Here is a 27,970-nt window from a genome sequence, read left to right as displayed (position 1 = left end):
CAGGGTTCAGAGGGTTCTATAATTGTTCTCTTGTTTCTACAAGACTGGGGAGTCCACCACTCCTTTGTGGGTCATTTGCACTTAAGCTGTTCCATCCAGTATGTCCACATGGATATTCTCTCTCTGAACCCTGCTTATAAAGGTACTATACAGATGATCAGGTTTTTAAATATATCAGATAAGGATTATATAAATTAGTTTGGACTGCTCTATATGGGTATACCTTGACGATTGGTGGAGCAGCTTAGTATACATTTTTTTGCAAAAAACGCATCAAATAAATACCCTGTTTATTTTCCATCTTTTGACTAGCACTTGCTTATTACTGTGATTTTTTTTACAACAGTATTTTTGACCTCATTGTGCTCTTTTGTGTCTTCAAGTTTCTTGGTGGTGTGTGTGAACATATTCCTACAGACTTGTTCAATGTGCAAGTAGCCCATGTGTTTTTGGTTCTATAATTGTTCTCTTGTTTCTACAAGACTGGGGAGTCCACCACACCTTTGTGGGTCATTTGCACTTAAGCTGTTCCATCCAGCATGTCCACATGGATATTCCCTCTCTGAACCCTGCTTATACAGGTACTATACAGATGATCAGGTTTTTAAATACATCAGATAGGGATTATATACATTAGTTTGGACTGCTCTATATGGGTATACCTTGACGATTGGTGGAGCAGCTTAGTATACATTTTTTTGCAACAAATCGTATCAACTAAATACCGTTTTTTTTTTCCATCTTTTGACTAGCACTTGCTTATTACTGTGATTTTTTTTTACAACAGAGTATTTTTGCCCTCACTGTGCTCTTTTGTGTCTTCAAGTTTCTTGGTGGTGTGTGTGAACATGTTCCTACAGACTTGTTCAATGTGCAAGTAGCCCATGTGTTTCTGGTTCTATAATTCTCTTGTTTCTACAAGACTGGGGAGTCCACCACTCCTTTGTGGGTCATTTGCATTTAAGCTGTTCCATCCAGCATGTCCACATGGATATTCCCTCTCTGAACCCTTCTTATACAGGTACTATACAGATGATCAGGTTTTTAAATATTCACACCCCTGCAATTCTGTCAGATAATACTCAGTTTCTTCCTGAAAATGATTGCAAACACAAATTCTTTGGTATTATCTTCATTTAATTTGTCTTAAATGAAAAAACACAGAAGAGAATGAAGCAACAAGCAAAACATTGATCATTTCACACAAAACTCCAAAAATGGGCCAGACAAAAGTATTGGCACCCTCAGCCTAATACTTGGTTGCACAACCTTTAGCCAAAATAACTGCGACCAACCGCTTCCGGTGACCATCAGTGAGTTTCTTACAATGCTCTGCTGGAATTTTAGACCATTCTTCTTTGGCAAACTGCTCCAGGTCCCTGATATTTGAAGGGTGCCTTCTCCAAACTGCTATTTTTAGATCTCTCCACAGGTGTTCTATGGGATTCAGGTCTGGACTCATTGCTGGCCACCTTAGAAGTCTCCAGTGCTTTCTCTCAATCCATATTCTAGTGCTTTTTGAAGTGTGTTTTGGGTCATTGTCCTGCTGGAAGACCCATGACCTCTGAGGGAGACCCAGCTTTCTCACACTGGGCCCTACATTATACTGCAAAATTTGGTGGTAGTCTTCAGACTTCATAATGCCATGCACACGGTCAAGCAGTTCAATGCCAGAGGCAGCAAAGCAACCCCAAAACATCAGGGAACCTCTGCCATGTTTGACTGTAGGGACCGTGTTCTTTTCTTTGAATGCTTCTTTTTTTCTCCTGTAAACTCTATTTTGATGCCTTTGCCCAAAAAGCTCTACTTTTGTATCATCTGACCAGAGAACATTGTGCCAAAACGTTTTAGGCCTTTTCAGGTAAGTTTTGGCAAACTCCAGCCTGGCTTTTTTATGTCTCGGGGTAAGAAGTGGGGTCTTCCTGGGTCTCCTACCATACAGTCCCTTTTCATTCTGACACCGACGGATAGTATGGGTTGACACTGTTGTACCCTTGGACTGCAGGGCAGCTTGAACTTGTTTGGATGTTAGTCGGGGTTGTTTATCCAACAGCCGCACAATCTTGCGTTGAAATCTCTTGTCAATTTTTCTTTTCTGTCCACATCTAGGGAGGTTAGACACAGTGCCATGGGCTTTAAACTTCTTGATGACACTGCACATGGTAGACACAGGAACATTCAGGTCTTTGGAGATGGACTTGTAGCCTTGAGATTGCTCATGCTTCCTCACAATTTGGTTTCTCAAGTCCTCAGACAGTTCTTTGGTCTTCTTTCTTTTCTCCATGCTCAATGTGGTACACACAAGGACACAGGACATAGGTTGAGTCAACTTTAATCCATGTCAACTGGCTGCAAGTGTGATTTAGTTATTGCCAACAACACCTGTTAGGTGCCACAGGTAAGTTACAGGTGCTGTTAATTACACAAATTAGAGAAGCATCACAAAATTTTTCGAACGGTGTCAATACTTTTGTCCACCCCCTTTTTTATGTTTGGTGTGGAATTATATCCAATTTGGCTTTAGGACAATTCTTTTTGTGTTTTTTCATTTAAGACAAATTAAATGAAGATAATAATACCAAATAATTTGTGTTTGCAAGAAGAAACTGAGTATTATCTGACAGAATCTGGTGGGAATACTTTTGGCCATGACTGTACATTAGTTTGGACTGCTCTATATGGGTATACAGTTAGGTCCATATATATTTGGACAGAGACAAAAATTTTCTTATTTTGGTTATAGACATTACCACAATGAATTTTAAACAAAAGAATTCAGATGCAGTTGAAGTACAGACTTTCAGCTTTCATTTGAGGGTATCCACATTAAAATTGGATGAAGGGTTTAGGAGTTTCAGCTCCTTAACATGTGCCACCCAGTTTTTAAAGGGACCAAAAGTAATTGGACAGGTTCAATAATTTTAAAAAATATGTTCATTTTTAACCCCTTCCCGACCTGTGACACAGCGTATGCGTCATGAAAGTCGGTGCCAATCCGACCTGTGACGCATATGCTGTGTCACAGAAAGATCGCGTCCCTGCAGGCCGGGTGAAAGGGTTAACTCCAATTTCACCCGGCCTGCAGGGACAGGGGGAGTGGTAGTTTAGCCCAGGGGGGGTGGCTTCACCCCCCCGTGGCTACGATCGCTATGATTGGCTGTTGAAAGTGAAACTGCCAATCAGAGCGATTTGTAATATTTCACCTAAAAAACTGGTGAAATATTACAATCCAGCCATGGCCGATGCTGCAATATCATCGGCCATGGCTGGAAACACTAATGTGCCCCCACCCCACCGATCGCCCCCCCTGCCCCCCGATCTGTGGTCCGCTCCCCTCCGTCCTGTGCTCCGCTCCCCGTCCTCCTGTCCGCTCCCCCTGTGCTCCAATCAAACCCCCCCGCACTCCGATCACCCCCCCCGCACAGCGATCCCCCCTCCGTGCTCCGATTCTCCCCCCCCCGTGCTCCGATCCACCCCCCTGCACAGCAATCCCCCACCCCGTGCTCCAATCCACCCCCCCACCGTGTTCCGATCCACCCCCCCATGCTCCGATCCACACCCCCCCCCCCCCCCCCGTGCTCCGACGCTCCCCCCGTGCCCTGATCTCCTCCCCCCTTATACTTACCTCCCGGGATCCGTCCGTCTTCTTTCCTGGGCGCCGCCATCTTCCAAAATGGCGGGCGCATGTGCAGTCAGGCATAGGTTATATCTCAGTGATCAAAATAAAAAAAAATAGTAAATGACCCCCCCTCCCCCCCTCTTTGTCACCCCCATAGGTAGGGACAATAAAAAAATAAAGAATTTTTTTTTTTTTTACACTAAGGTTAGAATAGGGGTAGGGTTAGGGGTAGGGTTAGGGGTAGGGTATGTGCATACGTATTCTGGTCCTCTGCAGATTTTTCCGCTGCGGATTTGATAAATCCGCAGTGCTAAACCGCTGTGGATTTATCGCGGATTTACCGCGGTTTTTCTGCGCATTTCACTGCGGTTTTACAACTGCGATTTTCTATTGGAGCAGTTGTAAAGCCGCTGCGGAATCCGCAGAAAGAAGTGACATGCTGTGGAATGTAAACCGCTGCGTTTCCGTGCAGTTTTTCCGCAGCATGTGTACAACGATTTTTGTTTCCCATAGGTTTACATTGAACTGTAAACTCATGGGAAACTGCTGCGGATCTGCAGCGTTTTCCGCAGCGTGTGCACATACCTTTAGAATTAGGCTATGTGCACACGGTGCGGATTTTGCTGCGGATCTGCAGCGGATTGGCCGCTGCGGATTCGCAGCAGTGTTCCATCAGGTTTGCAGTTCCATGTAAACATATGGAAAACCAAATCCGCTGTGCCCATGGTGCGGAAAATACCACGCGGAAATGCTGCGTTGTATTTTCCGCAGCATGTCAATTCTTTGTGCGGATTCCGCAGCGTTTTACACCTGTTCCTCAATAGGAATCCACAGGTGAAATCCGCACAAAAAACACTGGAAATCCACGGTAAATCCGCAGGTAAAACGCAGTGCCCTTTACCCGCGGATTTTTCAAAAATGATGCTGAAAAATCTCACACGAATCCGCAACGTGGGCACATAGCCTTAGGGTTAGGGTTGGAATTAGGGTTGTGGTTAGGGGTGTGATTAGGGTTATGGCTACAGTTGGGATTAGGGTTAGGGGTGTGTTGGGGTTAGTGCTGGAGGTAGAATTGAGGGGTTTCCACTGTTTAGGCACATCAGGGGTCTCCAAACGCAACATGACGCCACCATTGATTCCAGCCAATCTTGTATTCATAAAGTCAAATGGTGCTCCCTCAATTCCGAGCCCCGACGTGCGCCCAAACAGTGGTTTACCCCCACATACGGGGTACCAGCATACTCAGGACAAACTGCGCAAGAATTACTGGGGTCCAATTTCTCCTGTTACCCTTTTGAAAATAAAAAAATGCTTGCTAAAACATAATTTTTGAGGAAAGAAAAATGATTTTTTATTTTCACGGCTCTGCGTTGTAAACGTCTGTGAAACACTTGGGAGTTCAAAGTGCTCACCACATATCTAGATAAGTTCCTTGCGGGGTCTAGTTTCTAAAATGGGGTCACTTGTGGGGGTTTCTACTGTTTAGGCACACCAGGGGCTCTGCAAACGCAACGTGATGTCTGCAGACCATTCCATCAAAGTCTGCATTTCAAAAGTCACTACTTCCCTTCGGAGCCCCGACGTGTGCGCAAACAGTGGTTTACCCCCACACATGTGGTATCAGCGTACTCAGGAGAAACTGGACAACAACTTTTGTGGTCCAATTTCTCCTGTAACCCTTGGGAAAATAAAAAATTCTGGGCTAAAAAATTATTTTTGAGGAAAGAAAACGTATTTATTATTTTCACGGCTCTGTGTTATAAACTTCTGTAAAGCACTTGGGGGTTGAAAGTGCTCACCACATATCTAGATAAGTTCCTTTGGGGGTCTAGTTTCCAAAATGGGGTCATTTGTGGGGGGTTTCTACTGTTTAGGCACACCAGGGGCTCTGCAAACGCAACGTGACGCCCGCAGAGCATTCCATCAAAGTCTGCATTTCAAAACGTCACTACTTCACTTCCGAGCCCCAGCATGTGCCTAAACAGTGGTTTACCCCCACACATGGGGTATCAGCGTACTCAGGAGAAACTGGACAACAACTTTTGTGGTCCAATTTCTCCTGTAACCCTTGGGAAAATAAAAAATAGCGGGCTAAAAAATCATTTTTGAGAAAATAATTTTATTTTTAAATTTTCATGGCTCTGCGTTATAAACTTCTGTGAAGCACTTGAGGGTTCAAAGTGCTCACCACACATCTAGATTAGTTCCTTTGGGGGTCTAGTTTCCAAAATGGGGTCATTTGTGGGGGATCTCCAATGTTTAGGCACACAGGGGCTCTCCAAACGCGACATGGTGTCCGCTAATGATTGGAGCTAATTTTCCATTTAAAAAGCCAAATGGTGTGCCTTCCCTTCTGAGCCCTGCCGTGCGCCCAAACAGTGGTTTACCCCCACATATGGGGTATCTGCGTACTCAGGACAAACTGGACAACAACATTTGTGGTCCAATTTCTCCTATTACCATTGGCAAAATAGGAAATTCCAGGCTAAAAAATCATTTTTGAGAAAAGAAAAATTATTTTTTATTTTCATGGCTCTGCATTATAAACTTCTGTGAAGCACCTGGGGGTTTAAAGTGCTCAGTATGCATCTAGATAAGTTCCTTGGGGGGTCTAGTTTCCAAAATGGGGTCACTTGTGGGGGAGCTCCAATGCATAGGCACACAGGGGCTCTCCAAACGCGACATGGTGTCCGCTAACAATTGGAGCTAATTTTCCATTCAAAAAGTCAAAAGGTGCGCCTTCCCTTCCGAGCCCTGCCGTGTGCCCAAACAGTGGTTTACCCCCACATATGAGGTATCGGCGTACTCGGGAGAAATTGCTCAACAAATTTTAGGATCCATTTTATCCTATTGCCCATGTGAAAATGAAAAAATTGAGGCGAAAATAAAGTTTTTGTGAAAAAAAAGTACTTTTTCATTTTTACGGATCAATTTGTGAAGCACCTGGGGGTTTAAAGGGCTCACTATGAATGTAGATAAGTTCCTTGGGGCGTCTAGTTTCCAAAATGGGGTCACTTGTGGGGGAGCTCCAATTTTTAGGCACACGGGGGCTCTCCAAACGTGACATGGTGTCCGCTAAAGAGTGCAGCCAATTTTTCATTCAAAAAGTCAAATGGCGCTCCTTCCCTTCCAAGCCCTGCGCCCAAACAGTGGCTTACCCCCACATATGAGGTATCAGCGTACTCAGGACAAATTGGACAACAACTTTCGTGGTTCAGTTTCTCCTTTTACCATTGGGAAAATAAAAAATTGTTGCTGAAAAATCATTTTTGTGACTAAAAAGTTAAATGTTCATTTTTTCCTTCCATTTTGCTTCTGCTGCTGTGAAGCACCTGAAGGGTTAATAAACTTCTTGAATGTGGTTTTGTGCACCTTGAGGGGTGCAGTTTTTAGAATGGTGTCACTTTTGGGTATTTTCAGCCATATAGACCCCTCAAACTGACTTCAAATGTGAGGTGGTCCCTAAAAAAAATGGTTTTGTAAATTTCGTTGTAAAAATGACAAATCGCTGGTCAAATTTTAACCCTTATAACTTCCTAGCAAAAAAAAAATGTTGTTTCCAAAATTGTGCTGATGTAAAGTAGACATGTGGGAAATGTTATTAACTATTTTGTGTCACATAACTCTCTGGTTTAACAGAATAAAAATTCAAAATGTGAAAATTGCGAAATTTTCAAAATTTTCGCCAAATTTCCGTTTTTATCACAAATAAACACAGAATTTATTGACCTAAATTTACCACTAACATGAAGCCCAATATGTCACGAAAAAACAATCTCAGAACCGCTAGGATCCATTGAAGCGTTCCTGAGTTATTACCTCATAAAGGGACACTGGTCAGAATTGCAAAAAACGGCAAGGTCTTTAAGGTCAAAATAGGCTGGGTCATGAAGGGGTTAATACTTGGTTGAAAACCCTTTGTTGGCAATGAATGCCTGAAGTCTTGAGCTCATGGACATCTCCAGACGCTGTGTTTCCTCCTTTTTGATGCTCTGCCAGGCCTTCACTGCGGTGCTTTTCAGTTGCTGTTTGTTCGTGGGCCTTTCTGTCTGAAGTTTAGTCTTTAACAAGTGAAATGCTGCTCAATTGAGTTGAGATCAGGTGACTGACTTGGCCATTCAAGAATATTCCACTTCTTTGCTTTAATAAACTCCTGGGTTGCTTTGGCTTTATGTTTTGGGTCATTGTCCATCTGTAGTATGAAACGACGACCAATCAGTTTGCTGCATTTGGCTGGATCTGAGCACACAGTATGTCTCTGAATACCTCAGAATTCATTCAGCTGCTTCTGTCCGGTGTCACATTATCAATAAACACTAGTGACCCAGTGCCACTGGCAGCCATGCATGCCCAAGCCATCACACTGCCTCCGCCGTGTTTTACAGATGATGTGGTATGCTTTGGATCATGAGCTGGACCACGCCTTCACCATACTCTTCTCTTTCCATCATTCTGGTTGAGGTTGATCTTGGTTTCATCTGTCCAAAGAATGTTCTTCCAGAACTGTGCTGGCTTTTTTAGATGTTTTTTAGCAAAGTCCAGTCTAGCCTTATTATTCTTGATGCTTATGAGTGGCTTGCACCATGCAGTGAACCCTCTGTATTTACTTTCATGCAGTCTTCTCTTTATGGTAGATTTGGATATTGATACGCCGACCTCCTGGAGAGTGTTGTTCACTTGGTTGGCTGTTGTGAAGGGGTTTCTCTTCACCATGGAGATTATTCTGCGATCATCCACCACTGTTGTCTTCCGTGGGCGCCCAGGTCTTTTTGCATTGATGAGTTCACCAGTGCTTTCTTTCTTTCTCAGGATGTACCAAACTGTAGATTTTGCCACTCCTAATATTGTAGCAATTTCTCGGATGGGTTTTTTCTGTTTTCGCAGCTTAACCCCTTAGTGACAGAGCCAATTTGGTACTTAATGACCGAGCCAATTTTTGCAATTCTGACCACTGTCACTTTATGAGGTTATAACTCTGGAACGCTTCAACGGATCCCGCTGATTCTGAGATTGTTTTTTCGTGACATATTGTACTTCATGTTAGTGGTAACATTTCTTCGATATTACTTGCGATTATTTATGAAAAAAACGGAAATATGGCGAAAATTTTTAAAATTTTGCAATTTTCAAACTTTGTATTTTTATGCCCTTAAATCAGAGAGATATGTCACGAAAAATAGTTAATAAATAACATTTCCCACATGTCTACTTTACATCAGCACAATTTTGGAAACAAAATTTTTTTTTGTTAGGGAGTTATAAGGGTTAAAAGTTGACCAGCAATTTCTCATTTTTACAACACCATTTTTTTTTAGGGACCACATCACATTTGAAGTCATTTTGAGGGGTCTATATGATAGAAAATAATGAAGTGTGACACCATTCTAAAAACTACACCCCTCAAGGTTCTCAAAACCACATTCAAGAAGTTTATTAACCCTTTACGTGCTTCACAGGAACTGAAACAATGTGGAAGGAAAAAATGAACATTTAACTTTTTTTTGCAAACATCTTAATTCAGAACCATTTTTTTATTTTCACAAGTGTAAAAACAGAAATGTAACCATAAATTTTGTTATGCAATTTCTCCTGAATACGCCAATACCCCATATGTGGGGGTAAACCACTGTTAGGGCGCACCGCAGAACTTAGAAGTGAAGGAGCGCCGTTTGACTTTTTCAATGCAGAATTGGCTGGAATTGAGATCGGACGCCATGTCACGTTTAGAGAGCCCCTGATGTGCCTAAACAGTGGAAACCCCCCACAAGTGACACCATTTTGGAAACTAGACCCCTTAAGGAACTTATCTAGATGTGTGGCGAGCACTTTGAACCCCCATGTGCTTCACAGAAGTTTATAACGTAGAGCCGTGAAAAAAAAAAAAATCGCATTTTTTCTACAAAAATGATCTTTTTGCCCACAAATTTTTATTTTCACAAGGGTAACAGGAGAAATTAGACCACAAAAGTTGTTGTGCAATTTCTCCTGAGTACGCTGATACCCAATATGTGGGGGTAAACCACTGCTAGGGCGCACCGCAGAGCTTGGAAGAGAAGGAGTGCCGTTTTACTTTTTCAATGTAGAATTGGCTGGAATTGAGATCGGACGCCATGTCGCGTTTGGAGAGCCCCTGATGTGCCTAAACAGTAGAAATCCCCCACAAGTGACCCCATTTTGGAAACTAGACCCCCCATGGAACTTATCTAGATGTGTGATGAGAACCTTGAATGCCCAAGTGCTTCACAGAAGTTTATAATGCAGAGCCGTGAAAATAAAAAATATTTTTTTTTTCCACAAAAAAGATATTGTAGCCCCCAAGTTTTTATTTTTACAAGGGTAACAAGAGAAATTGGACCCCAAAAGTTGTTGTCCAATTTGTCTTGAGTATGCTGGTACCCCATATGTGGGGGTAAACCACTGTTTGGGCGCACGGCAGAGCTCGGAAGGAAGGAGCGCCGTTTTGGAATGCAGACTTTGATAGAATGGTCTGCGGGTATTATGTTGCATTTGCAGAGCCCCTGATGTACCTAACCAGTAGAAACCCTCCACAAGTGACCCCATTTTGGAAACTAGACCCCCCAAGGAACTTATCTAGATGTGTGGTGAGAACTTTGAATGCCCAAGTGCTTCACAGAAGTTTAGAATGCAGAGTCGTGAAAATAAAAAATATTTTTTTTTTCACAAAAAAGATTTTGTAGCCCCCAAGTTTTTATTTTCACAAGGGTAACAGGAGAAATTGGACTGCAATAGTTGTTGTCCAATTTATCCCGAGTACGCTGATGTGCCATATGTGGGGGTAAACCACTGTTTGGGCGCACGGCAGAGCTCGGAAGGGAAGGAACGCCTTTTTGGAATGCAGACTTTGATAGAATGGTCTGTGGGCATTATGTTGCGATTGCAGAGCCCCTGATATACCTAAACTGTAGTAACCCCCCACAAGTGACCCCATTTTGGAAACTAGACCCCCCAAGGAACTTATCTAGATGTGTGGTGAGAACTTTGAATGCCCAAGTGCTTCACAGAAGTTTAGAATGCAGAGTCGTGAAAATAAAAAATATTTTTTTTTTTCACAAAAAAGATTTTGTAGCCCCCAAGTTTTTATTTTCACAAGGGTAACAAGAGAAATTGGACCCCAGAAGTTGTTGTCCAATTTATCCCGAGTACGCTGATGCCCCATATGTGGGGGTAACCCACTGTTTGGGCGCACGGCAGAGCTCAGAAGGGAGGGAGCACCATTTGACTTTTTGAGCGCAAAATTGGCTGTCGTGTTTGGAGACCCCCTGATGTACCTAAACAGTGGAAACCCCCCAATTCTAGCTCCAACCCCTAACCCTAATCCCAACCTGATCCATAATCCTAATCACTAACCCTAACCATAATCACAACCCTTACCCCAAAACAACCCTAATGTCAACCCTAACCATAACCCTAATCAAAACCCTAAATCCAACACACCCCTAATCCTAATCTCAACCCTAACCCTAATCCCAATACACCCCTAATCACAACCCTAACCTTAACCCTAATCCCAAACCTAACCCTAATCCCAAGCGTAACCCTAATGCCAACCCTAACCCTAATACCAACCCTAATCCAAACCCTAAACCTAATCCCAGCTCTAACCCTAACTTTAGCCCCAACCCTAGCCCTAACTTTAGCCCCAACCCTAACCCTAAGGCTACTTTCACACTTGCGTTGTTTGGCATTCCGTCGCAATCCGTCGTTTTGGACAAGAAACGGATCCTGCAAATGTGCCCGCAGGATGCGTTTTTTGCCCATAGTATTGCCGACGGATCGTGACGGATGGCCACACGTCGCGTCCGTCGTGCACTGGATCAGTTGTGTTTTGGCGGAGCGTCGGCACAAAAAAACGTTCAATGAAACGCTTTTTTTTACGTCGCATCCGCCATTTCTGACCGCGCATGCGTGGCCGTAGCTCCGCCCCCTCCTCCCCAGGACATAGATTGGGCAGCGGATGCGTTGAAAAACTACAGCTGCTGCCCACGTTGTGCACAATTTTCACAACGTGCGTCGGTATGTCGGGCCGACGCATTGCGACGGCCCCGTACCGACGTAAGTGTGAAAGAAGCCTAACCCTAAATTTAGCCCCAACCCTAACCCTAAATTTAGCCCCAACCCTAACCCTAAATTTAGCCCCAACCCTACCCCTAACCCTACCCCTAACCTAACCCTAGCCGTAACCCTACCCCTAACCCTAACCTAACCCTACCCCTAACCTAACCCTAGCCGTAACCCTACCCCTAACCTAACCCTAGCCCTAACCCTACCCTAACCCTACCCCTACCCCTAACCTAACCCTAACCCTAACCCTAACCCTACCCCTACCCCTAACCCTACCCCTAACCTAACCCTAACCCTACCCCTAACCTAACCCTACCCCTAACCCTACCCCTAACCCTACCCCTAACCCTACCCCTAACCCTACCCCTAACCTAACCCTAACCCTAACCCTACCCCTAACCCTAACCCTACCCCTAACCCTAACCCTAACCCTAATTTTAGCCCTAACTGCTGTTCTCCTGCCGGCCGGCAGGTGGAGACAGATGGCGGGCGCACTGGGCATGCGTCCGCCATGTTCTTCTGCCGGCGGCCAGGAGGAGCAGCAAGAGGATCCAGGGACCTAGGTGAGTATGCTAGGGTCCCCGAATCCCCCTATTTCTCTGTCCTCTGATGTGCGATCACATCAGAGGACAGAGAATTACACTTTACTTTTTTTTTTTTTTTTTTTTTTTTTGCGGTCGCCGGTAAACAGTTAATTACCGGCGATCGCAAAACAGGGGTCGCTAAAACCGACCCCCGATCATGCTCTTTGGGGTCTCGGCTACCCCAGGCAGCCGAGACCCCAAAGATTCTCCCGGTGCCGGCCGGCGGGCGCACTGCGCATGCGCCCGCCATTTTGAAGATGGCGGCGCCCACCGGGAGACACGAGGAGCATCGGGGGAGCTAGGTGAGTATTGGGGGGCCACCTGGGACCCCTTTTCTCTGTCCTCCGATGTGCGATCACATCGGAGGACAGAGAAATTAAAAAGAGATCGCTTTTTTTTTTTTTTTTTTTTTTTGCGATCGCCGGTAAACGGTTAATTACCGGCGATCGCAAATGCGGGGAGGGTTAAAAACCCCCCGAATCATGTTCTCTGGGGTCTCAGCTACCCTCGGCAGCCGAGACCCCGGAGAAAATCGGCCTGTGGGGGGCGCTATACACTTTTTCCACAGCGCCGTTAATTAACGGCGCTGTGGTTTAAGTACCCTTAGCGGCCGCCGTTAAAAGGCGTATCGGCGGTCGCTAAGGGGTTAAGGATGACTTGTTTCACCTGCATGGAGAGCTCCTTTGACCGCATGTTTACTTCACAGCAAAACCTTCCAAATGCAAGCACCACACCTCAAATCAACTCCAGGCCTTTTATCTGCTTAATTGAGAATGGCATAACGAAGGGATTGCCCACACCTGTCCATGAAATAGCCTTGGAGTCAATTGTCCAATTACTTTTGGTCCCTTTAAAAACAGGGTGGCACATGTTAAGGAGCTGAAACTCCTAAACCCTTCATCCAATTTTAATGTGGATACCCTCAAATGAAAGCTGGAATCTGAACTTCAGCTGCATCTGAATTGTTTTGTTTAAAATTCATTGTGGAAATGTCTATAACTAAAATATAGAAAAATGTTGTCTCTGTCCAAATATATATGGACCTAACTGTACCTTGACGATTGGTGCAGCAGCTTAGTATACATTTTTTTGCAAAAAAAGTATCAACTAAATACCCTGTTTTTTCCATCTTTTGACTAGCACTTGCTTATTACTGTGATTTTTTTTTTACAACAGAGTATTTTTGACCTCACTGTGCTCTTTTGTGTCTTCAAGTTTCTTGGTGGTGTGTGAACATGTTCCTGCAGACTTGTTCAATGTGCAAGTAGCCCATGTGTTTCTGGTTCTATATGTAAGGAATAGCTGCACGATGACTTGATTAAATGGGCATACATCAGAGCTGCAGTGTAAAGCATGGTGGGTGACAGAGCAGCAGGTGGGCTTTGGACAACCTCAGACTCTGATAATACAGTTAATTATAGTTGAGCGCTGACTGAGCAGAGCTAGAAGAGAGAGTAGAAGGCAAGCAATAGAGCTTTAGGCTGTAACAGACTGGCACCCCCACAGGTTACTGGAGGTAGTAACGCAGTATTACAGTGTAGGACAATTATCTAGCAACAGTAAAAGATTAGAAATTAAAAAAATAAAATAAATTCCAAAAGACTTGGAAATATAAACATGGGCAGTGCTGCCATCGTGTGGCCAGTCTCAAGGAAAGATGAAGGAAGGAAGGATTAAAAAAGGAAAAATGAAAAAAGGAAGGATGGGTGAAAAAGGATGAAGTAAGTGAGGAAGCAAGGATGAAAAAGGAAGGATAGATGAAGGAAGGAATAGGGGTATAAGAGGTAGAAAGCTGATAACAGATAATGGAAGAAAAAAGAGGAGAGGGGAAAGAGAAAAATAAGACAAAATGTAAAAAAAGGGAAAAGAAAGAGAAGACATAAAAAGGAGCAGAAAAGGAGGTGGGAGATGGAAAATGAGAGTGGAGAAGAGGAAGGAAAAAAAAGAAGAGAAAATAGAGTGAGAAAAGATAGAAGAAATAAAATGAGAGAAAATAAGGAGGGAGGAGAAAGGAAGAGACTGTAGAGGAATAGAAGGAAAAAAGTAAATATTGACTGAAAAGTCAGGAGAAGGGAGATGAGAGAAGGAGGAGGCACGGCTGATTACACTGTGTTCTTGCTGCTTCACCATAGAAGGCACCAACTGCAGAAAGACAAAACCTCTTCTCTGACTCACGGCGCCACCCAGAGGCCGAGCAAAGTATTACACAACACAAATTAAAATGTTCTACTTAATTTCTACCCAACCATTTCTGCTGCCAACTAACTGCAGATGTCACAATGTAGCATGAGTGTCCATGCAGGGTGACCAGCCGGTGTTAGTATAGATATGACTTTAGAGTGATAAATGTTCATTATGGAGTGATCACAGGAAGCGTTACCTCTACACCTGACACTTACAGAACAGGCAGTCACTATGCAGAATAAAAGCAGATGTCACCTCTTAATTCCCTACTAAACAAGGTTGTTACTGTGGCCGCCATTCTTTTCAACAATATATTACTATAGGACGTATACAGGGTGTTTTTGAATATTAGACGTCTAGTCACTAAGAAGTTAAGAAGTGGTGACATCGGCAATCGTCTTGGGATGTCATCTGCTCTCTGTCAATTCGTTAGGAATAGAAAACCCCGACATCAGGACAATCTCAGAAGCAGTGGGGGCAAAGGCTTTCACTAAATCTATAGATAATAAGCCCAAAGAATGGGGGGAGATATTTACAAGTCCCAAAAGTGCCGAAATCTATGAGCCAAGTAGGCATGCTATAGCTCTAGAGTTCGGGGGAAGAAGTATTAGTGGCCACTATAGGCAACATTCACTCCGAATGACGGCATTCTTCTAATGAGGTCTTCCAGGAGGTCTCAATAGTAGAAAGGACTCATGTTGCCAGCCCAAGACTGCCACTTTTATCCCAATAAAAAGACCCCTTTCCAATTTTTCTGGCTATTGTATGACGGGTGCAGTGAGCGGTTAGTGAGGACACGTAACGTGGGATGGGACCACAGAAGCCATGAGGGAGGAGGTGTAGCCACAGGAGCTGGCAGGTGGGCATCAGCAAGGGTTACACATAGTATGGCGATATGACACGTCTGGGTACCAACCTGGGTGGCGGCTCAGCCTGCTGCTCTTTCCTTAAAACAAGAAGCAATATTATGTTAGCCGTAATGCAATGATAAAATGGCGCATTCTCTGTTAATTCTCAGCTACCATCTGCCTGGGACACAAGCGAGACACAAGCAAGCGAGGGACGTGGCAGCAGGAGGGGGGGAAGGAATGAGGAGAAAGTACAAAAATGTCTAATCTAGCGGAAATGAGAACTGTAACTTTTTAATACAAATAATTACGACAAAACCAATAGCCAGAATATCCATGCGACACTTTTGCCATTTCATAATAAATAAAAGAGAACTAGATTTTTTTAAATTCTTTTCTTTATGTTTGTAGATTGTGAGCCCTCGCGGGCAGGGTCCTCTCTCCTCCTGTACCAGTTGTGACTTGTATTGTTCAAGATTATTGTACTAGTTTTTATTATGTATACCCCTCCTCACATGTAAAGCGCCATGGAATAAATGGCACTATAATAATACATAATAATAATAATGTTAATGATCACTGTAATATTCTGTAATGTTGACTGAGTCAAAATGTAAAAAAGAAAACATCAGTATAATTCTGATGGACGTTTGGAGCCACTTTTTCGAAAATGTAAAAACAGCTGCAATGGCGATTGCTTCATCTCAAACAAATATGTGACTATATATACCGTACAGCTGCTTCTCACAAAATTAGAATATCATCAAAAAGTTAATTTATTTCAGTTCTTCAATACAAAAAGTGAAACTCAAATTATAGAGTCATTACAGAATGATCTATTTCAAGTGTTTATTTCTGTTAATGTTGATGATTATGGCTTACAGCCAATGAAAACCCAAAAGTCATTATTTCAGTAAATTAGAATAATTAACAAAAAACACCTGCAAAGGCTTAATAAGCGTTTAAAAAGGTCTCTTAGTCTGTTTCAGTGGGCTCCACAATCATGGGTAAGACTGCTGACTTGACAGATATCCAGAAGGCAGTCATTGACACACTCCACAAGGAGGGTAAGCCACAAAAGGTCATTGCTAAAGAAGCTGGCTGTTCACAGAGTGCTGTATCCAAGCATATTAATGGAAAGTTGAGTGGAAGGAAGAAGTGTGGTAGAAAAAGGCGCACACGCAGCCAGGATAACCGCAGCCTGGAAAGGATTGTTAAGAAAAGGCCATTCAAAAATTTGGGGGAGATTCACAAGGAGTTTACTGCTGCTGGAGTCATTGCTTCAAGAGCCACCATACACAGACGTATCCAGGACATGGGCTACAGGTGTCGCATCCCTTGTGTCAGGCCACTCATGACCAATAGATAACGACAGAAGCGTCTTACCTGGGCCAAGGAGATGAGAACTGGACTGTTGCTCAGTGGTCCAAGGTGTTGTTTTCAGATGAAAGTAATTTTCATTTCATTTGGAAATCAAGGCCCCAGAGTCTGGAGGAAGAGTGGAGAGGTCACAATCCAAGCTGCTTGAGGTCTAATGTGAGGTTTCCACAATCTGTGATGGTTTGGGGAGCCATGTCATCTGCTGGTGTAGGTCCATAACCCCTCAGCAGTGCCACAGGCTGATCTCCATGCCATGCCGCATTGATGCAGTAATTGATGCAAAAGGAGCCCCGACCAAGTATTGAGTGCATTTACTGAACATACATTTCAGTAGGCCAACATTTCAGATTTTAAAATCATTTTTCAAGCTGGTGTTATAAAGTATTCTAATTTACTGAGATAATGACTTTTGGGTTTTCATTGGCTGTAAGCCATAATCATCAACATTAACAGAAATAAACACTTGAAATAGAACACTCTGTTTGTAATGACTCTACAGTATATAATATATGAGTTTCTCTTTTTGTATTGAAGAACTGAAATAAATTAACTTTTTGATGATATTCTAATTTTGTGAAAAGCACCTGTAAGAGAGTAATATAAATTAATAATTATTTATCTATGTTTTAAAATATCTGACAAGCAAATATGAGGCATTTTAAGACCCATACCCATCCTATCCAGAATGTAGCCAACTTACTCTTTTTGGGGCATATTATCATAAATTCTACCTTTTTTGACACTGTCCCATGAAATGCTAAACATCTATGTATTAATGCTCGTGTAAGCGATCTGAATACAGAGTAGCTCAGACATCACCTGCTATGGCCCTGGGGGATTTTGGAGATCTCACTATCTGCCCTGCACATACGTAGTGACAAGTCCATACAATAAAATACAGGAGAAAAATACTCTTTCACTCTGTTCCCCGTTTCGCTGTATGCAGATCACTACATACATCTATGATGCCATGCTGGAGCTAGTTCAGCAATGTTATATGACCATTTGGGGTTATACTTGTTGAGGTACTCTTAAATTCAAAAGATTAGCTCTTAGTCCAAAGTCAGCAAAAACGAAAAAAAAAAAAAAAAAAAAAAAAAAATATATATATATATATATATATATATATATATATATATATATATATAGGTATACACACAGTATATAAAGTACTGTGCAAAAGTTTAAGGCAGGTGTGAGAAAAATGCTAGAATGTAAGAATGCTTTCAAAAATAGAATTGCTAATAGTATAGCCCTTTTAATGGCTCCCAGCCCTTCACTGACAGTGCTCTCTTAAACCCAGGCAGCCTTGAAGATGTTGACAACAGGGCTATGTAATGCCACATATTCCTTTCCTGGACCCTTTGCTCTTCTTTCTTGTCACAGGTCATACACTATGGCAAGACTGAGCACAGCAACAAGACACAAGGTAGTTCTACTGCACCAGCAAGGTCTATCCCAAGAAAAGATTTCCAAGCGGACTGGGGTTTCAAGACTTGCTGTTCAAGTTCTTTTGAAGAAGCATCAAGAAATGGGTTAAAAGAAGCATCAAGAAATGGGCTATGTTGAGATCCATAGACCCAGTGGTCGACCAAGGAAATTTAGTGAAGCAGATGAAAGACACAACATGCTTACTTTCCTACTAAACTGGAAGACGTCCAGCAGTGCCATCAGCTCAGACCTGGCAGCAGCTAGTGGGACCCAGTTACACCCATCTACTGTTTGGAGACGTTTGACCAGAAGGTGTCTTCATTGAAGAAATGCAACTGAAAAGCCAAACTTTCGACATGGAAACAAGGCCAAGCAACTCAATTATAAATAAGGACCAAAAAACTGGTTTGCCGAAAAATAGCAGCAGGTGCTCTGGACTGATGAGTCAAAATGTGAAATATTTGGCTCAAACAGAAGGAAGTTTATTCACAGAAGGGTTGGAGAGTGGTACAATAATGAGTGTCTGCAGGAACATAGAAGCATGATAGAGGCTCCTGGCAAGCCTTGGACTGAAGTTGGGGATTTCATCAGGACTAATGGTGTTATCAACACTCGGAAATACAAGTAGACAATGTCATTAAGAACTATCTTCAGCGTAAAGAAGAACAAGTCCAGGAAGTGATGATACGACCCCACAATGCCCTGATCTCAATATCATCCACTCTGTCTGGGATTACATGAAGCTTGAAGGATTTGAACAAGCGATATCCACAGAAGATCTGTGGTTAGTTCTCCAAGATGTTTGGAACAACCTCCTGCCAAGCTCGTTCAAAACCTGTGTGCAAGTGACACGTGTACCGAGACGAAATTATGCTTTGATTCAGGTTTGAAGGTAAAAGACGGTCACACCAAACATTAATTTTATTTGCATTTTGTTACTTTATAAAAGTAAACTATTAACCCTTTTATTTTTGAAAGCATTCTTACTTTGCAAAGTTTTTACCAAAAACTGCCCAAATCTTTTGCATAGCACTGCATTATATATATATAATTTTAAAAAGTTGCTAAAAAAAGAAAAATTGTGCGTATAGGTTTATTTTATTAACCACTTTTTCGGCAGCCTTGCAATATTATAGACAAATGATAATGAGGGGGCTTTAAACGGTAGAAGACAACTATGGACACAATAGAGTGGGGTGAGCGTGGCCCCCATAACTGTGCTTTCCTCAGTCATCGGGGGGGTCACGGTGCCGTTCTCCTCGCATGCATGGAATGTGAGGATGCGATGAGTCACAGGAGGAGAGGGAGACGTCGGCATGGTAACCGCACTAGCCTGTAGCCATGGAAACCGCATACTGATCGCCTCGGAAGCTGAACACAAACTTGGACGTGATTACTTAAAAAAAAAGGCTATAACTGACCCTGTGTCACCCAGTAAATAATGCACAAAAATAAAATTATCGGTTTGATGGAGCCTGGATACAGAACATCAAAAGCAAATCCGGGAAGGTTCTTGCTGAATATTTCATCATGAATTAATATTTATACCCCAGATCTTCTTCATTATAGTATTTGTTGGTACATTGTAATTCACGTCACAGCCCTTAATTGGTTACGCTGGATTCCCACACACGGCTTCATCGCGGCCCGAAAATCTGAGGTGATTCCTGCCATCATTTGATGTCCCTTGGCAATAAATGGTGAAACTAGCATGGCAAAAACTGTGTAGCAGAAAGGCAAAAATATGTGAACCCCTGACCCATCTGGGACATTTAATAGATATACTGTGTGTGTGTGTGTATGTATATATATATATATATATATATATATATATATATATACACATGCATATATATTTTATATACACATCTCGAAAAAGGGGCCCTGGAGCGTTATCATGGAATAAGGAGTTTGGAATCAAGCAAAACAATAAAAAACTTGTTAGAGACCCTTCTTGCCACCCCTTCCCCCAAATAAATTCTATTTTGGCACAAGAACTATGAGAACTAACCAGAAGGGTCCTACACATCAAGATTTTGAAGGATGACCCAATCTATGTTTAAGGGAATATGTAGTCAGAAAATGATCTACTGTGTACATCAAATTTTTTTGTATTAAATTTATTTTTTTATTTTTTTAACTTAGCAATATTTATTTATTTTTTCATTTCATGATCTGTAGTAAAACATAAAATTAGTAATGTTGCAATTTTCATGCAGATCATTGGAGCTTTTTTAGACTCATACTTTCTATCCTTTGAGGAAGAGTTTTCAGCAGACTCTTATCATTAGAGGCACGATTACAAATTACATCTCTACACACAGTTAGTAATAAAAGGATCTACTGATCACAATGGCTGATCCTACTCCCCCTCCTTTCACAAAGACCTTTGCACCCATTCACTGTATGGACCAATATAAAAGATAGGGTCAGAGTCCGTCTACTACTGCTGCTAATGTACAAATACACAATGTGAAATCTGTTAATTTTTTTTAATACAAATCATGATAAAAAATTAAAAATATACATGTAAGAGGTAACAACCTGATTTAAACACTAGGTAATTTTCTGACAATACATTCCCTTTAATTAGGTCAGCTTAACATATGGCCAGGCACTAAATCCATCGACTTGGTTGAATGATTGACTCTGGCATCATATGGCACATGTGAACCGACGCAATGCAATGCTAGATGATGGCAACCAGTTTGTAATGTCACAATGTGGCGACTTTTTACTGCATCACATGACCCTGATATAGATAAACAATCTTTGCATGATAGGTATCCGAGAGTGGGCACAACTGGTTAGACATGACCATGATTGGGGGTGACCAAGGTGCCACATAACTCAGACCCCTCATTAAATTTATCAGGCATTGTAAAAAATAATAATTAGGCTCATTGACCAACTCCACGAAAACTCCCCCTGGCACATCTGACCTGAATGTAAGTCCCGATTTGCTCTTCAGGTTCCTTAGAAGGTCCAGTTGATTAAGTGGTGGGATCAACCTAAAGAAGGGATATAGAAGATAGGATATCAGTAAAGTATTATAATCCAAAAGTTTTATTCCCTCTGTTATTTTATTTAAAAAAATGTTTGGCTTTGTTCTTTCTTTTTAGTTTGTTTTGACCTTGCCCGAATAGAGATGTTTCCAAAGACTCATATTAATCCAACTAATTAATACTAACAATACTAAAATCTCAATAAATGTTTTTCAAAATGTTTTATGAACAATTCCAAAAGAAGGCCAGTAGGAATGAATAAAGCTAGAGCGGCAATCTGGCTATGGGTCACTAGCCGGGAAGCCACGGGGTAATTCACCGAATGGAGAAGATGGTAAACATCATAAAATCTGATCATGAAGACTGGAGGCTTCCTCTGTAACAAATTTTGAACATGTCAAAGAGAATGATTTAGGATATCCCATAGAAAATTCCTTATGTTTAGGGAACAAGACTTCTAAGTTATGCCGTTTGGCTTCTACAACCCGCTGATTCATCTTTAATGTCTAACAATTTAGTACATTGGGAAGAGACAGCACAATCGGATCCCAGAATGTTTGATGACTAGAAGTAGAAGCTTCTCTCACGGTATCCAAGTCCCCAATAGTTGAGGGCTTCTATTCCAACGTGTAACAATGTGAGTGGCAATAGGGATGGTCAGACATCAAAATTGACTAAAAGAACCAGACTGCATGGTCACCAATTAGAAAAGGCCTAGAGTAATTAACCAGAGGTCATGCGATAAGAGTAGATCATTCCAAAGTTTGGTCCATCAACATATGAGGTTTGCTCCATGTCGAATACTAAACATGTTGACATCCACCAACCTCAGTTTAGAGTATAGAGGATGTGTCAGTTATCCTAGATCTATCACAGTTGACTCTTGGGGCTAGACTAAATTCAGATATCTATGAAACAAGGTCCATGTATAGACCGCAATGTACAGACTGGCCAATGGTCTACTGTCCCGAACTAGCTGTCAAGTTTGAGTCAGAACACCAATTGCTAGTTCATGCATCGTAGTCCGTACTCAAGACTTCTGACCGGGGCTGAGGACATTGTTCAGTCACACAAGACAAAAAAAAATGTGCTTGTTCAGTTGTTCCATCTCAGATTAATTCAACTCAATGCCGATGAACAGACTGACACATTGACCAACTTATCCAGGTCTACTGCTACCAATACATCACATCGCCATACCTTGGGATGTTGAGTTTTCATTGTCTACATCTTTTGTTCCTCTATGTTAAGTTATTCCTTCCTTGACTCTCCCCACCCAAAAATGTCAACTGAAATGCAATGGTGTGACAGTTCTGCCACCTAAAGGGGCTTTATTATGGAAAGACAAACTGCAAGCCACAAACACAAAGTAACAAATGGGCAAAAATACTGTACAATCACAAGATATCTCATGACTGATGTAGACACAACAAAAATTAACTGAACTAGAGAAGAATGCCAGGTTCTGCCTAAAAAGGTGAACTCTTCCCCCATTGGCATATAGTATGGCGAAAGTGAATAATGGTTTAGTCTACAAAACAGCACTAATGTAGCTATACTGGCGCCCGAACCAGCACATCTTATTACCTCAGGGGGCATTATGATGTGCCCTCATATGGCACAACCTGGCACCTTCATTGTAGGTAAAAATGTATTTTAAACATTACATAAATTTATCCCTCATTCCCGTGAGAATCACCAAAAACATTTTTTTATGCACACACAGGTCACCACAAAATGGTCACAGATTTCACAGTCACTGGGGGGCACACAAACCACAGCTAAAATGGCAAGCCAACAGCACAATGCCAGGGGAAGGGTGGAAGACAGGACGCTCCACATATATATCTGTGCCATACCTGGATGCGCCGTATGTTTGAGAGCTGCTCGTCAAACAGCAAAGAAGGGAAGAAAAGCAAAAAAGATCAAGAATTTTGCTGGTGTGCTAGAACCAAGGAGGGATCATATGAGGGCGAAACACTTCAGGGATTACCAGCGTGTATGTGGCGCTATATTCACATTGTATGGACGGCAACTATATAAGAATACTGTAGGCTTTCATAATTTTGTAAAATAACTAAAGACTCCCCAATACCTTGACCAATAGGATCAAGTTTTCATATTAATAACCTGTAAGGTACTGCTAATTTCTTTCCTATAGAAGATTGATCAATTTGTCAAAAATTGGACAGCGCTACATCTATTTTCGACCAAAGTCCGCAGATTCGTCCTTTCACGGGCAGTATTTATGGCCATGCTGGAAATTTCTGGAACATGTAGTCCTGCACACATGAATTTTCAATTCCCGCCATGATGTGTCAGTCTCCTGTTTCAGATTTTACCCACACCCGTACCCCAGAACACGGTGAAGAGTTACCTAGTATCTTCTGCTGCATGAGCCGTCTTCATACGTTCACATGACACAACAAAAATCTACTGACAATGGATGTGGTGAGGGGGTCAAATGAGAAAAAAATAAAAAAATTAAACAAACTGCACAAAAAAAACAAAGAGAATAAAATTAATAATCTCAACAAAATCATAAAGATACAAAAATGTGAAATATAAATGAAAATCAAACCCAAAGATACTCATAACGTGGGTGGGGAGGGGAAATGAGCCTTGTTTGTGGGGGAGCGACAAACGGCTAGAACCTCTACCTGTACATTGGCACGGCAACGGTGCGTTCATAGTAATGCCACGTGGAGTGCAGGTCCATGCGAGATAGATTTGTGGCGTAGAATCTCCAAGACGCCTAAAAAAGGAAAGTGGGGTTACTTATTTGTGTCAGACATGTAATTTTGGGCAAGGATACACTTGTTATAGAGACAGTCAGCTTAGGGTTAATGTATCAACAGTCTCGTTAACTATTTATAGGGGGGATGTAACTCCTGGGGTCCATGTTCCAGCAGAAAAGTCGCCACTGAAGTGGTTGTCCCATCTGTAAGCGAGGAGGACCACAAGTAACCTTCCCTGCCCCCGTACAAGCAATTTTATGTGTAATAGTGACGCATGTTGGGTTTTTGCACGCGTGGCAGCACCGCCAGATCCTGCCAGTGTTTTTCCTGGATGCCAGGTTGCAGGAGGAGTAGGTGTCAGTCAGCGAGGGCGATGTGCTATAAGCTTTCTGCTGACGTGACTGTGAGGAAAGTAGCGGTATCCCTGGATACAGTAGCTGCATATTTAAGTTGGTGCCAAACATGGACGCGTTGAGGCAACTGGCAAACAGAGAGACCACAAAGAGGTCTGTTACAGAGACAGCCATCAAAACTGGTGCCTGAAAGTGACGCCGAAAAGTCAAGGTACAGGGAGGGGCTGAAGTACAGTAGGACACGGTGTATCGTGAACTTGATGGATCATGGGTGGCAATGGGTTCATACTTGCCAACAATTTAAAGATCAGGAACATCCTGCTAACTATTTCACAAAAAGGAAGGGGGTTAGTAAAACTATAGCTAAAATGGCTGCTTGGCACAGTGCTGGGCATCTGGGGTATTGCCAGGCAAACCCAAGCAGGGATTAAATGTTCTAAATTCTGTAGGGTAGGTGTAATTAAGGGAAGAGTCACACGGCCACACAATGCTTGGACTGGTCGTTGGCTCTCCTGACAGGAAAGCATGTATTTCTATGCAAAAGTCCAGTTGTAAGAACCGACTGCCAGTCCGAGCATTGTGTTGCGATCCTCATCCGAGATATACGTCTGACTCTTCCCTAAGTGTCATGGAACTCTCAGAGACATCACTAAAAATTCAGAGTGCCTGAAGGGCTTCAGAAAAGACTGACAAAGACTTTGGACTGCGTTGGCCACATTGTGATCAGTCAGACATTTTGATAACACCAAAATTAGTGGTGAACATGTCTGTGCATCCTCAATAAAGTCAGAAGACATTCCATAAGAAAGGCCGTGTCGTGTGGAAGGTACCAGGGCTCTTGTAAACAACCACACAATCAAAACCCATGAAGGGCAAGCAGTGGTACAAACTAGGGTCCTGGAGACCCATAGCTGGATCAGAGGAGACACCTCAGCATCATGGCCACAACCTGACCTTCTGGGCAACTAGTGGGATGGCACTCTGTCCGCTGGACTGCAGTAGAGAGACCACCCAGATCTGAATTATATTAGAGTCAATGGATGTCATAAAAGGGGGGTGGTCCCTACTAAAGACCCCCAGTATGAGCCAGGACAGAGAGCAGGAGCAGCTCCCAATCTGGCAGATCTAACTCGTCCTAGTACCATGTGGTAAGGCCATTCCTGTAGGGTTCAACAGTAATGCAAGAGTAAAAGTGGGGATTTCATTTCCCCCGCATTTCCCAGTTTATGCAGGTTTGTTACAATGTATCAGACTAGGTATGTCTCCAAATTTCTCTTTTCGCCTGGATTCCAGTCTGACAGCTCAATACATTTTAACCAACAAAAATAATATTTCCATTCCCTGACAGCAAGCAAAAAGGGAATAAAATTACATGCAAAGTAAAGAAGGAGGCTGGATAAATTTTCAACAACCGGATTCCTTATGGTCGACCACCGACCATTAATTTTAATAGGGGCTGATGATTTTGAGGAGTTCCACACAGGTGACTGTCGGTGATACCCCATCATCTCTGCTTGCTGCCAATAAATGGAAACTCTAATGCATTAGTGAACAGAAAATCTAGAAAAACACAAGGATCCAACAGAACAGATTTTTTTTCTTCTCCGGCACCAAATTCTTCATCTCACGACTTGCTGGGATTTGTGGTTCCAGAATAGCTATAGAGAAACAGCTTGTCCAATTATCGCACTGCCTCGGTTTCTAAGCTTTACCGCACCCAGGAGAGATTTACATGTGGATGTTTTCTGCATTTAGTTATTCCTCACCTTTCCCTAAAAACTCCCTTGGTGCCATCTGTTCTAGCGCCGGAGCTGGCTGCCGCACAGGATGACGTCTGTGCTTTGACAACAATGGGCAGATTTATGATGCAGAGATTACACCTCCCGCGCAGGATCTAAAACTGGTCCCAGCGCTGGGACCAGGGGAACCGAGGACAGTCATCCGTTACCTGAATCAGTCCGGCCGCAGGATTACGCCGCTTCTCAAAGTGCTTCTGTCTGTGCTGCTCTTGGACTTTCAGGGCAAATCCAGATCCGAGGATCCCCTGAAAAGATGACATTACAGGCTGATGCTATACAACAAGTTTATACCTTTGTAGTGTGGAAATCCCCTTTATGTGACCACTAGAGATCAACTGTGATCTATGGAAGAACCTGGTGTGCAATTTTACTACAGCACCCCCATAGGGGACATATAGTATTACATGGTGCCCATATATATATACAGTGGGGCAAAAAAGTATTTAGTCAGTCAGCAATAGTGCAAGTTCCACCACTTAAAAAGATGAGAGGTGTCTGTAATTTACATCATAGGTAGACCTCAACTATGGGAGACAAACTGAGAAAAAAAAATCCAGAAAATCACATTGTCTGTTTTTTTAACATTTTATTTGCATATTATGGTGGAAAATAAGTATTTGGTCAGAAACAAAATTTCATCTCAATACTTTGTAATATATCCTTTGTTGGCAATGACAGAGGTCAAACGTTTTCTGTAAGTCTTCACAAGGTTGCCACACACTGTTGTTGGTATGTCGGCCCATTCCTCCATGCAGATCTCCTCTAGAGCAGTGATGTTTTGGCTTTTCGCTTGGCAACACGGACTTTCAACTCCCTCCAAAGGTTTTCTATAGGGTTGAGATCTGGAGACTGGCTAGGCCACTCCAGGACCTTGAAATGCTTCTTACGAAGCCACTCCTTCGTTGCCCTGGCGGTGTGCTTTGGATCATTGTCATGTTGAAAGACCCAGCCACGTTTCATCTTCAATGCCCTTGCTGATGGAAGGAGGTTTGCACTCAAAATCTCACGATACATGGCGCCATTCATTCTTTCATGTACCCGGATCAGTCGTCCTGGCCCCTTTGCAGAGAAACAGCCCCAAAGCATGATGTTTCCACCACCATGCTTTACAGTAGGTATGGTGTTTGATGGATGCAACTCAGTATTCTTTTTCCTCCAAACACGACAAGTTGTGTTTCTACCAAACAGTTCCAGTTTGGTTTCATCAGACCATAGGACATTCTCCCAAAACTCCTCTGGATCATCCAAATGCTCTCTAGTAAACTTCAGACGGGCCCGGACATGTACTGGCTTAAGCAGTGGGACACGTCTGGCACTGCAGGATCTGAGTCCATGGTGGCGTAGTGTGTTACTTATGGTAGGCCTTGTTACATTGGTCCCAGCTCTCTGCAGTTCATTCACTAGGTCCCCCCGCGTGGTTCTGGGATTTTTGCTCACCGTTCTTGTGATCATTCTGACCCCACGGGGTGGGATTTTGCGTGGAGCCCCAGATCGAGGGAGATTATCACTGGTCTTGTATGTCTTCCATTTTCTAATTATTGCTCCCACTGTTGATTTCTTCACTCCAAGCTGGTTGGCTATTGCAGATTCAGTCTTCCCAGCCTGGTGCAGGGCTACAATTTTGTTTCTGGTGTCCTTTGACAGCTCTTTGGTCTTCACCATAGTGGAGTTTGGAGTCAGACTGTTTGAGGGTGTGCACAGGTGTCTTTTTATACTGATAACAAGTTTAAACAGGTGCCATTACTACAGGTAATAAGTGGAGGAAAGAGGAGACTCTTAAAGAAGAAGTTACAGGTCTGTGAGAGCCAGAAATCTTGATTGTTTGTTTCTGACCAAATACTTATTTTCCACCATAATATGCAAATAAATTGTTAAAAAAACAGACAATGTGATTTTCTGGATTTTTTTTTCTCAGTTTGTCTCCCATAGTTGAGGTCTACCTATGAT

General features: G+C 42.6%; 1 protein-coding gene across 9 annotated transcripts in view; it reads right to left on the bottom strand.

The window, feature by feature from the left end:
- KCNQ2 (potassium voltage-gated channel subfamily Q member 2) overlaps positions 1-27,970 on the bottom strand; it is a 127,410-nt gene that overhangs the window by 35,057 nt on the left and 64,383 nt on the right. For 5 of the 9 annotated variants that reach the window (XM_069751126.1, XM_069751122.1, XM_069751129.1 and 2 more), the window contains exons 7-11: positions 26,173-26,268; positions 23,794-23,888; positions 22,993-23,016; positions 21,071-21,139; positions 15,386-15,415 (exon numbers count right to left, since the gene is read on the bottom strand). In XM_069751126.1, the coding sequence (XP_069607227.1) occupies positions 15,386-15,415; positions 21,071-21,139; positions 22,993-23,016; positions 23,794-23,888; positions 26,173-26,268 (314 nt within the window). The remainder of the gene's footprint in view (positions 1-15,385; positions 15,416-21,070; positions 21,140-22,992; positions 23,017-23,793; positions 23,889-26,172; positions 26,269-27,970) is intronic. The other 4 variants (XM_069751123.1, XM_069751127.1, XM_069751124.1 and 1 more) reach the window with 1 other exon arrangement.

This window comes from Ranitomeya imitator, chromosome 2 (genome assembly GCF_032444005.1).
Source record: "Ranitomeya imitator isolate aRanImi1 chromosome 2, aRanImi1.pri, whole genome shotgun sequence".
Lineage (NCBI taxonomy): Eukaryota > Metazoa > Chordata > Amphibia > Anura > Dendrobatidae > Ranitomeya > Ranitomeya imitator.
This window is presented reverse-complemented; position numbering and strand designations above follow the sequence as displayed.